Source organism: Heterocephalus glaber, unplaced genomic scaffold, assembly GCF_053883595.1.
Source record: "Heterocephalus glaber isolate CG9 unplaced genomic scaffold, H.glaber_assembly_v1.0 deba00001532, whole genome shotgun sequence".
Classification (NCBI taxonomy): Eukaryota; Metazoa; Chordata; class Mammalia; order Rodentia; family Bathyergidae; genus Heterocephalus; species Heterocephalus glaber.
In genome coordinates this window covers 12,880,753-12,892,963 of record NW_028258330.1, presented here as the reverse complement: position 1 = coordinate 12,892,963, position 12,211 = coordinate 12,880,753, and the positions used below count along the sequence as shown (strand labels likewise).

At 36.9% G+C, this 12,211-nt stretch overlaps 1 protein-coding gene and 1 long non-coding RNA gene across 8 annotated transcripts in view; one reads left to right on the top strand and one right to left on the bottom strand.

The window, feature by feature from the left end:
- The window catches only part of Snap25 (synaptosome associated protein 25), an 85,112-nt gene that overhangs the window by 60,031 nt on the left and 12,870 nt on the right, over positions 1–12,211 (top strand). For 3 of the 4 annotated variants that reach the window (XM_004840817.4, XM_087189080.1, XM_087189081.1), the window contains one exon: positions 5,019–5,067. In XM_004840817.4, the coding sequence (XP_004840874.1) occupies positions 5,019–5,067 (49 nt within the window). Of the gene's footprint in view, positions 1–5,018; positions 5,068–12,082; positions 12,201–12,211 lie in introns of all 4 variants that reach the window. The other variant, XM_004840818.4, reaches the window with a different exon arrangement.
- LOC110348333 (uncharacterized) overlaps positions 1–12,211 on the bottom strand; it is a 35,884-nt gene that overhangs the window by 23,478 nt on the left and 195 nt on the right. For 2 of the 4 annotated variants that reach the window (XR_015442076.1, XR_015442077.1), the window contains exons 1-3: positions 10,286–12,087; positions 8,668–9,035; positions 2,872–3,059 (exon numbers count right to left, since the gene is read on the bottom strand). This is a non-coding gene — a long non-coding RNA (uncharacterized LOC110348333). Of the gene's footprint in view, positions 1–2,871; positions 3,060–8,667; positions 9,036–10,285; positions 12,088–12,211 lie in introns of those variants that run through there. The other 2 variants (XR_015442078.1, XR_015442079.1) reach the window with 2 other exon arrangements.

Here is a 12,211-nt window from a genome sequence, read left to right as displayed (position 1 = left end):
TTTTTGTTTCCCCCACAGTGTTTCTCAATCAAGCATGAAGTTGCAACTTAGAACAAGGAGTGAAACTGATGGAAGCAATCTCCTGCCTCTAATAAATGAGAGGAGGGGATTAGACTTTCATCCTTAGGAAATTGTAAGCAAGGCATTCCTAGAGTAGATTGATTTGCTCTTACTTCCTCCTGGGTTATTTTATATTTATGGCCAAACACCCTTTGTGTCTAGGTCATTGGCTATTCAGATAATATTCTGCTTTTCTATTAAAAAAAAAAAAAAGGAAATTCTCTTTAAAGAGAATCAACATTAAATATTCATCAAGGGCAGAAATCATTTGGAAAATCTGAGCTTTGAAATATCACGATCTTGCCCATGATCCCAAAGTTCATCAGTACTCTATAATTTGGATTCAACTGAATCTTTATTGAAATTCAGCCTCAGAGACAGGGAATATTACTGAAAGTCTCCCTAAGGCCATCCAATTTTCAGTAGAATATACAACTTCCTTCCCTCCCTAACAGACTAAAGTATAACAGCTTGGCAGGGGTGAAAACTTGCTTTTTAATAGAAAGTTTTTACTATCAGCATTTCAAGGATGGTGTAAAGGTATCCAGAGGTTGGTGAGGAAACTTCAGAAAAGCTGAACAGCACATACAGATTTAAAAGGTTAGAAATCATGCAGCACTTGGTCACTAGCATGGAGTTAGGAGCTTTCTTTCAGTTGATGTATTTCAACAAGTATTTATGGAATACCTAACTCTGGGGATAGGAAGGAAGACATAAAATAATATCTTACAGGGCAACAGATATGTAAATAACTGTAAATTCAAGAACATACCTCCTTGGGCTCATAGACAAAACAATTCTAGTAGGAGAATCATGGATGTATTCTCAAAAAGAGAGTATTTGATTCTCCGCAAAAAAAAAAGTTAACTCTGCTAATTTTAAATGCAGGAAATGAAATCTACACATTAATGCTTTGGGCTATGAAAACTAAGCCCAGGAAAAGCCACACTGCTCTAGGCCAAGTCATTCACAAGCATCACTCCACTTTCATGGAGTGATTACTGAACCACTAACATTTCATGAATGTTTTAGCATCTTTTCTTTTAATGCCAGCTTATCTTTCAAAACACTTTGGCTATGGGAAGAGATAAGCATTCTAAAGCTATGTTTGTGTTATGTCAGGGTTTTGTTAAAACTTTTTTAAAATCAGGTAGGAAGTGATATGGATTTTTTGTTGTTGTTATTTTGTTTTGTTTTTTGAACTCCAGCAAGTGCCAGGAGTCTCCTAACTATAGGACAAATGAATTGGACTTTGGGGAAAGCACCTGAAAATAACCAAAGAAACATTTGAAAGTTCTTTATAAACATTGCCTTAATTCATCTACAAAAATAAAGATAAAGAAGTAAATTTGAAAACAGAAAGAAGCAAAAAATAAAAAAATCTCTCCTATCTCTAGCTCTAGCCTTTTAGGTAGGCTATTTTCCTAGTGCTCTCAAACAGAAATGCAGAACTGAGCTGCAGTAAAAATAGAACTACCTCCACTCATTGCTAGCTACTAAAACATAATACTATTTAAAGAACAAGGGAAACCAATATTCTGCCTTCCCTGAAATATTGTCTCCATCCCCATCCATCCTCTGAGCTGCTAGTTCTCCCAAAAAGCAATTTAGTTATTTTGATAGAGACTGTTAGCAAAATAGTGAACCATTGTAAGGTCTAACATTTATTGGGAGCCTCCTGTGTGCCAGGTACTAGGCTTGAAGCCATTATCATCACCATGATCAGCAAATATACAATCTAATATTTTAGCCACACTTTACTTCTGATTTTATCCTCATTTTTATTTTGAGGTACACAGTGGATAAGTAACTTGCTTAAGACACATAGCTATAAAGGGCAGAGATAAAGTTAAAATCCAGGTCCCCCTGATCTCTGAACATGAATTATGACACACAACATTTGACTTCCCTTCCACCAGCAATTCCTACAATTCTTTTTTCTTTAGAGTTCCACAACAGGCAAAAGGATCTAAGGAAACAAAAGCAACCCATTCTAAAGGAGCTGAAATTCCACTCAAATTAAATCTTGCATCTCATGTTCCTTCCTGAATCCAGCACAGCCTCCTATAGAGTTGAACTAACTCTTAGAGAGCTGTACTTTCTGCAGTTCAATCATCCTCATAATGACTGTGGGATGTGAGGGAGCTCTAACTCTCCCTATTTGACCACTAGGCAAGTTGAGATATAGAACAGGTGATGTTAGAGGAGAAGGACCACAAAGATAGGTCTAGAATTTGGAACTTCTGACCCCCAGATCCCAGATCTGCCCAATGACCAAACTGTCTCTCACAGTGAGAAGCATAATGAAATGACATGCAGTTGTCTGCCCCTTCTCCTTACTACCTAGGACAGAGTAGAGGACTGATAAACATGTATTGGATAAGTGAATGAATGAGTAAATAAAATTATTAATGAATGAAATAATACATTAATGGAAGAATGAGTGGATAAGTAAGTAAATGAGCCAACCTACTATCCATACTATCTCACTTGGCATCTCTGCCCTCATTTGCAATAAAAGGAAATAGATCAGGAGATCTATAGCTGGTGGCTGAGCTAAGGGTACAACCCAGCTTTCCTGACTCCCATCTCAGTCCTCTCTGCAAGTGTTCTCCCAGATTGGAGTAACTTCAAACACTCTTACTCCTTCAGATTAGTTCTGTGAATCATTCTAGTGCTGAAACATTGCACACCAAAATGAATCTATGTAAAATTATACTTGCAAGGCCCCATGTAAAATAAATGGGTATAACAGAATGCAAAAATGTATAAACAGGTGAGAACTGGACTGACCAAGCCCAAATCACTAACCTTTCCTCCATCCACTGTCCCCAGTAGAAAGGAACACAGACCACAGACACAACCTTTCTTGGATTCTCAAGGAGAAAATGTTCTCTGAGATGCTTCTGTCCTCACCAGAACTTGCACTGTCATATCCATATGTTTGAATAAGCCATCTGCTTTTCATAATTTAGTCTCACAGGGAATGGCTGAAATATCTAGAAAAGGGCAAAGAGATCATCAAGATACAGGCTACTATAGACAAGAGTCCATTTTTAACACATTTAGGGAGAAGATTTTGTGGTGTATTTTGTGGTCTAGAATCTTGCTCCTCAGTGATGCCTTTGCCCAGCAGCCTGCATCCAAGCACTTGCAAGAAAGGCAGAACCTCAGGCTCCTCCCCAGTTCTACTGCATCCGAATCTGAATTTTAACAAGATGATTCATATTCAGGGGGTTCATGTGCCATTAAGGTTTGAATGGTAGTGGTCTAGAAGCTTCTGATAGTATATGGTAATGATGATATTTTTAGTTTGCCTAGAGGTCCTGCTATGCATGCATTTTATGAGTATTCATTTTGTAAACACTTAATGTCATGTAACGATAAGCCAGCCTCCATTCTAACACATGCCACATATTAATTTATTGAATTCACATAAAGACTCAGTGAGATATGAACTATTATTGCTGTATTACAAATGAGAGAACTGAGGCACAAAGCAATTAGGATCCTTGCTGAGGTCCTACTGCTAACAAATGAAATCACCAAGATTCTGGCCCAGGGTCTGGCCCAGCGAGTGTGCTATGGATGACTCCTCTGAAAGTCATCCTGGGCCACAATTGTCCACACTGGACCCTGACTTGGCCACTAATGCCTGGCAAAGTGTATTCGAAGGCTGTGTAGGCTTTTGTGTCCTACAGAGTTAACTGCACACATTCTCTAAAATGCTGAGTTTATAACAATTTACAGAAACAATAAGCAGTGTTTTATTTTACTTTTTAGAGGCACAACTGGAATTTAATTGCTGGTCTCCACTAACACTTCCTGCTTCTTTTCTTAGTTCTAAGTAAGTTGGTGAAAAATAAGTAGGGATATGAAGATGTCTTATTTTAGAATTTATTCTGTGGGTTTCCATGAGCGTTCCTTGAAAAACCAATTAGTCCAAACTATACGCAGTGGCATTTTATACCCATAAATAGTCACCCTGTATAATGGAAAGTCTTCACTTAAGTGGTTAGAATTCCTAGAAACAGTGATTTCTATGTATGAATAATATGAATGTCTTCCTTTTCCCCTCCCCACCAACTCCCATTCCCATCCTCCCAATAATTCAGAAAGTAAGGAGTGAGGTGAGGAATGCCTTAACTTCTCTTGCGCAAAGGAATTGCAGTAGGCTTATAGAGAAGTTATTTTCTCACTCTATGTCAGTGGTGACAAATCTATAGCACTAGTGCCGCAGCTGGTTGTTCATTATCATTGAAAGCTCTAAAAGGTTCACCATCATTTCTCTATATGATTGTGAGAATTTTAGATTTCAGTATAAAAAGCCCTTATTTTCATTTTGTTCCCTTTTCTAAATCTTGCGGAACTTTTTCCCTGAGAGAGAAAATAGAATAATGAGGTTCTTTTTGAGCTGTGTTTCTCGGCCTTTGTGAAGCCATGCTTTCTTTTGATAAACAGAAAAACCTCATCCCCAAGATTTTTTGTCTTCCCCATAGTAATCCTTCCCCAGTTCACTGACTGGGACTTTCTAATAGGTTATGCCCAGTGAAGAAAATTTAATTTAGAATATTTTTGAAAGATTTTCTTTCTGTGGTTGCTATTAGGAAAGCTATAGCTATTTTTATTGTCCAGATATAAAATTATAATATGTATTCCAATATGTATTTCATGTGTTAGAACCTCCGTCCTCAGCCTTATCCTATGAAGATTGCACTCCATCCCTTCCTTCTACCTCTGAGAGCCACTGATAAAGCAAATCCACAGGTCACCAATCCACTGAGCTCGCCGCCCCCCCCCCACCGACCCCTTAATGCTCTCACCATACTTCCTCCCTTTTTCCTTTTAGTCCTTCTTCATTTTCCATTTCTAGGTCTAATTGCCTCCTTACTGATTTCTTTTTCTCTCTTTTCTCTCTCTAACTCCTTTTCAACTTTGCTACCATAATTGGAAAATAGAGTAAAGATGCTGGTATCAGGACTTTGGTTATGTTGGATGAACAAGGAGGTAAGTTCAGATTTCTTCAGTAAGAACAATCCCTCATCCGAATAAAGTGCATTTTTTAATTCTTTGTGCATCCTCAGGTGGCCATTTTAGCATTACACATGTGTATGAGTGTATGGGGGTCTACAGTTTTCATCTTGCTATTTTTCTTTCTCTGTTGAAAAACTTGTAAATGTGTGGAAATGTTCAGGCCTTTTCCATGATTAAATGAATGATACTAACTCTGTTATATATGTTGGGGTAATAGAATTTTGAAGGCAAAAGCCATGTGTTTCTGGTTTTTTAAAGTATAATCTTTTGGAAAGTGTGAGAATTCTCTTGCTCTCACTGCCTCTGTACTTTCCCCATTAATTTGGTTTCCTTCCAGTAACACCCCGACAGAAGGAAAGTATAATATATCACATCAAGCACTTCTGACCATGCTAATTTGGTATCTGGCAATTTTAATTTTCAGATCATCACATAGAATCCTTAAATAATTGGACTCTAGTCTTGAGAGAAAACAAGAAAAGGGGAATCATCTAGAAAATTGAGAATTAAACCAATTGAAATGTTTGGCCTATTTTTAAAGTCATTATAGACATACTAGAAACAAAATTCAGAGAGTGTGCATTTTAGTAGAATATCTGTAAGGTGGCACTTAGAAGAGTAATACTATAAGTTTTGTTTGTCTTAATATATCTATCCATGTAGTAATATTGTACCTAATTATAGCTTCCAGTTAGTTCCTTGATTCCATTTTGAATCTTATCACAATAAGCAAACTTTTGAGAAGTTTCTCTCTTTATTCATAATTTGTAAAAGCACTAAAAATTTTTCAGAATTATGAATGTATTTTATTACTGGCAAAAAAATAAAAACTGTAAAACTTATTCACAGCACAGGACACCATAAGCCTCAACCACAAATGTGAGACTAGGAGGAAAACTGCCACTTATAACAGCCATAAAACACTTTTTTTTCATGTAGAAAGCCTTTGCATACCAGCAAAGAAAAAATCAAAAACCTACAAGAAATATTGATGTAAGATATAAATCAGTTTAGACAGACAGAAGATATTGTGGTATAATCATCATTGATAATGAGATACCATTCTATCTAGCAGACACATAAATTTTAAAAATTATAACCAATGTTATGAGTACGCTGGGCAAACAGAAGCTGTATTTCTGCAGATGGGTGCTGTAGGCTGACACAAATGTCAGGTAGAGTAATTTAATAACATCTTCAAGTTGTAAAGTGTGCCTATCTTTGACTACAACATTCTACTCCTAGAATTTTGTACTATATACAGTATATACATTTACAATTATATGAAGAAAATTGTGCATACTTGTAATCATGTAAGATTAGAAACAATCTAAACATCTGTAGGAGGATAGCAGATTTACTGGTAAAATGTCTGTAATGAGTCAAAAGGAGAGAGCGGGTAGGTAAGGTGAGCTTCCACACTGCAATGTGGGTCTGATACCCATAAAGTGAGATGGAGAAGGAAGGAACATTTCTTAGGAAGAGCCTCAAACTGCCATGCCACTCTGAGAAAGTCTCAGCCAGGCAGACAGGGAGTGCAGCAGAAAAGATAACCCATTAGAGGAACCCGGCGTTGGGCAGAGTGCTCCAGTTCTGCTCACCCCATTGTGTTCCATCATTGGCTACAAGCATCCCAGAGAGAGCTGGGCCACAACCTAAACACTGTGAGTGTTCCCAGCTGCACAGCTGGTGGCCTTCCTATAGATTGCCTCTTGTGTGTACCCCTGAGGGCGCCATGCCCATTGCTGTCATCAAAGGATTTATGTTTCTATGCTATTTATTTGTGTAAATCTTTTTTTTTTTTTTTTTTTTGTGGTACCTGGGATCAAACTCAGGACCTTACGCTTTTCAGGCAGGCAGCGGAACCACTGAGCTAAGCCCTGGCCTTTGTGATAACCTTTTTCAATGAACATACACCAAATAAAAAGTCAGGAAAATTTTTTGAAAAAACAGTTGAACATCAACCCCAGTGTTTTACTTCAAATTTTCAAAATGTAAATTGCCAGAAAGTTATTTTCATCTTAATAGTATATTTTATTGACACCGATTTATCTAAAATATCATTTCAACATGTAATCTATATAAAAATATTGAGGTGTTTTACATTATTTTTTCATGCTAAGTCTTCAATATATACACAAATGGCAGAGTCTGATGCAGTTCTATTTTAAGATACGTCAATAACAGTGGCAATCTACACAACTCTCTAAATCGATTTGCTATCATTATAAGATTTGCTGGCTTGCTCTGTGTAACAGTGTCCCAGACTTTAAAACTTGGACTGAAGGGGGCCGGGGATTTAGCTCAGTGGTTTGGCTGCCTGCTGTGCAAGCGCAAGGACCTGAGTTCAATCCCAGGTATCAAAAAAAAAAAAACTTGGACTGAAGAAAGACATTGCTTTTTAAAAAAATTAAACACCAGGCTCCCAAATAGAAGAGTGCCACCTTGTTTCCAGAGCAAAACTGAAGCATATAAACTCAAATAATTCACAGTTCCACCTTATTAACTCTTTCAGTTAACAACTGGCAATGTGTAGGTAGTGGGAAAAGGAAACTTGCAACAGAAGGAAGATTTAGGAAAGATTTCCTGCTTAGTGGTAAAGCACTTGTATTAAGACATGGAAAATAATATAGAAAAACCTGAAGAAAGTAGGATAAAAAAAAAAGTAGGATAAAAAAGTAGGAAGAAAGTAGATAATGTACTTACTTGAGTTGCAAATTTTATTATACTTTGATGATGAAAATTTAGAGATATAATGTGCCAGAATTGCCATTATAAATGCAAAATTATATACTTCTTAAGCACAGGTGATTTTCAGGGATATCTCCATGTTATTCTCTGAGAAACTAAGAATAGAATGTCTATTTGATAGATTTCTTCATGAGACGGTGAATAGTCTCAGCTACATTTCAAGGGTGGCCATACCAGAGCAAATACTCAATTCTTCAGTTCAATGTATTTCCTAAGGTCTCTGGCTTTGTAAAACAACATAGAACCAAATTGATAGTGGTAAGAAACTTGCAACTGTAAAACCTCCCAAAGTGATTGATTTCTGCATGGACTGAAGGGGTACACATTTCATTTTTACTATAAAAGGAGCTTAGAGCCTTTTAAAATGACATGAGAACAAGTGAACAACTGCCTTCACTGCTATCATAAATGCATTTAATTTTGCATATGCCATGTTTACTTGCTCAGATCAGTAACTACTTTGCAGTTTTTCTCCAGTTATGTTCTACTAATTTTGTCTGTGCCTTAATACCCAAAGTGTTGACTGTTTCTACCTCACAGCTGCTTGAGAGCCTCAAGAATCAGCCATCCTTCTAAAGAACCATTCTACCCACTGTCGGGTTAGCCCAGAACATTGCAGGTTTTCCAGCTCAATGGCTACACTGGGAAATTCCTTATGAGATTCTTGTTTTGTATACAGGTATTAGGAGACATCAAGGAGCATTGTGCATGACAGACAGCCCTGGAGATGTACTAAGCCCTGAGACTTTTATTCCCCTAGAAAATTTGCCTCCAAGGGAAATCCCCTAACATGACCTTGATATTAACATGAGATGATCTAACCTTTTGCTTCTGTTTCTCTTGTTCCTTTTGTTGGTCTTTCTTGGGTTATATGTTTGGATCCATGCCTGAGCTGTGGCTCTTGGAGAATTTCCCTTGGAATGAACTCCAAATCAAACAGTGAAATCTCTTACCACCACTGCCTAGAAGAGCAAAAACAAAGAGTATAAACCCTATCCAGAGAGCTAGGCAGCTGTCCTTAAAGGTCAGGGCACTGTAAGGCAACATTTGAGAAAAATACCCTTCTTGCAGGCATCCATTTGCCAAGTATCACTTAGGAATGATGAAGGCTGCACTGTCCGGTATAGTTGCCACTGGCCACATACGGCTCTTTAACTTTATTTAAATGAAGTTCTGCATGATCATCAATGCTATAGGAAAGGAAAAACAAGTAGGTGGCATCTTGTAACTGATATACTCAGGAAGGCTTGCATACTAGGTCAATAACATCCATGCCTTGCTATATTATAGTATTTTTAAAAATGTTTAACCAGGTTGGGGATTTTAATAGACCTATATTGCTTTACTCGGATGAGATTTGTAGAGAAGATATTTAAACATAGACTCCTGACCATCCTACCATTGATGGTTCTATCACAAATAACCAATCTTCCACATAAATACAGTGCTGTCTACTGGAAGTTTCTCCTTACCCAAAACAAAATGTTGTTCTCCTCCAAGCCTCCCAGAGTAAGTTGAAAATGGGCAGAAAACTAGCATAGGGAGGGAAGAAGCAATTGATACTGAACAGTGCCTTATATCAGCCTCAGAGATGCTGCTGTCCACTGCAGAATGAAATGAAGGCAGTGGGTACTTTTAAGCATTTCTTAAGAAGCATCTTTCAGAAACCACTCAAGCACCATGAAGCCTTAATATACCAAATATATCCACAAACATAACTCAGTATACTCTAAAAATTAATATTATTTTTAGAAGACCTGCAACAAAATGGTTTTACACTATTTTTTAAGTTAAACATTTGACTTGCTGGGCATGGTGATTCATCCCTATAATCCTAGCACTTGGGAAGCTGAGGCAGGAGGATTGCTGGGAGTGCAAAGTCAGCCTGGGCTACATAGTGAGTTCAAGGCCAGCCTGAACTACATGGTGAGACTCTGGCTCACAAAAGAAAAAAAAAATGTTTGACTTATAATTTATATAAATTAATATTTATTTATAATATTTATATACTTATATTGCATATTTATTTATATATTTTATATATTTAACCGATATTAGTAATTATCATTTTCTGAAAAAACTATCTTCTGGATAGTTTTTTGAATCAAATTCAACATCAGAATTTCCTCTTTTAATCAAAACTTTATGAGACCAAGTGAACAATCCATGGCAGAACCCAGATCTCAGAAATACAGATTTGGATTTGCTTGATTATTTTTTTTAATTTTCTTTAAATCCTGAGGACTAATGGTCTAATATACAGACCAATTCCTATGTAAATGCATAAAAATATATAATAGATATATTACAGATGTATATATTACTTATCAATTTGTGGAGACACAGGGGAGGGGGTTTCTGAAATCTTTTGAGAGAATTATAGTTTAATACAAAAAAACCCATTTTATAATGCAAGAGAAATTCCATAATCTGCGCTTACTTAACTGCCAGTAGCTGAGTCCAGCCTGTCTCCTTTGTAGCCCAGACACCTGCTTCAGTCCATCTCAGTGCAGCCCTCCTGGTGGAAGCCGTGAACAATAATTTGACTGGGTTTTGGCATCTCTATTTCTGTCTATACACACAATGGTTCCTCATTTGATGATGAGCACTATTATGTTGAGCTTCTTTTCCCTCATCAATTTTATCAAGTATTTAACTTGACCTATAATTTATTGCACTCTTCAAAGCAAACCAGAAATTTTTTTCTGTAAAAAAGTTCTCCTAGAATACAGATATATACATATATTTATACATATATTCTTTTAAAGGTTTTTTTTTTTTTTAAAGAAATCACTGTATTTGTATTTATTCAGCAAAAGTTCTCTGGCCCTGCAACGTTATTTCCTCTAGGTATCCAGTGCTGGATAAATACTGAAATTCTGTTTTTACCAGACATTTTAAAAGCATAGCAGAGACAACAGATTCCTAAAAAGCTTAATTCTGTTTTTCTGTTCCACCAAAAGTAACACAATAATCTCTCATTCCAAATTCATAGTCTCCCTAGTTCAGGTCACTAGTGAACCTATCTGAGGTTTTAAAATGGCAATTTCCACTGTACAATGTAATGTGAAATTGTTTTTAAATGATTATTTATGCCCCTGGGCTAGAAATGTACTTACCAGTTTTATTCTAGGCATGCCTTTATTCCTGGAGGTATAGGCAGGCATGCGTGCATGAAAACATAGATGAAAAAGAAGAATAGGAATATAATTAGGTCTTATAATTAGTCAGCCAAAATATCTCATTGGTTCTCTCCTTTAATGATTTTAAAGATTTGTTTTAAAAATTTCTTCATTGGACTTGTAGTTACCTTAATTTAGTGATGCAACTTTTGAAAAACTAATTAAGTTGTTGTATGTTCCCCTGGCAACCTAGAAGCATGATTCATTTTTATTACTATCGATCTATGTCTTAGACACTAAGGTCAGCTCTACTAGCAGCAATGGCATAGTACTGTTCTATGTTCCAATTCATCACCCCTCCTCCACTGCAATTGGCAAACCCCCTTCTTGCAAACACTGGAAAATCAAGGTCTAGAGGAGTAAAATGCCTTCTAAAGCTTTCATAGCAAGTAAATCAGAGGATAAGAGAGGATTTGAAACATTCCAGTACTTACAATATCCCTATGCTGATATTACTTTCTCTCACAATTTCTATGAATTAAATAGGGAAAACTAAGACTAGGCCACGGGCTTCCTAGCCATTGCTAGAGGGGAGAGAAAGATGCATACCCACTGCTAAACATTGCTACTGCTCTTGTTTTTCCCAAAGAAGAAAATAGATTATGTTTTCTACCTCTACCTGATAGAGGATACTTATACACCAAAAGATGCAGACATCTTAAAAAGTTGAAGCAGATACTTCCTCTAGTACCATTAAATGAGAATGCCTTAAACATAAGCTAACACCCTATTTTCCTTTCTCCTGGGTTTCACCAGTGAATGGATAGGTGAATATGCTGTGCCATTTCCCTGGACACTCAGAATCAAACAGGCCTTCTGACCCTATCCCATCATGTTTGAATTACAAATGATTTTGATCATCGTTTTTGTTCATTTCCTTCCACCCATGCCTGTTCACGGCAGCAGCAGACATCTGCAACAATGCATCCTCTCAGACAATGCATTGCAATCTCTCTCTTTCTCTTTCAAAATCTGTCTCACATAGTCATTTCTCATGTTCTGTTGGAAACCCAAAAAAAATTCATTCCACACTGTCATCCCTTTGTCCTAACCAGAACAACTCGATCGTGTCGAAGAAGGCATGAACCATATCAACCAAGACATGAAGGAGGCCGAGAAAAATTTAAAAGATTTAGGGAAATGCTGTGGCCTTTTCATATGTCCTTGTAACAAGTAGGTACTGG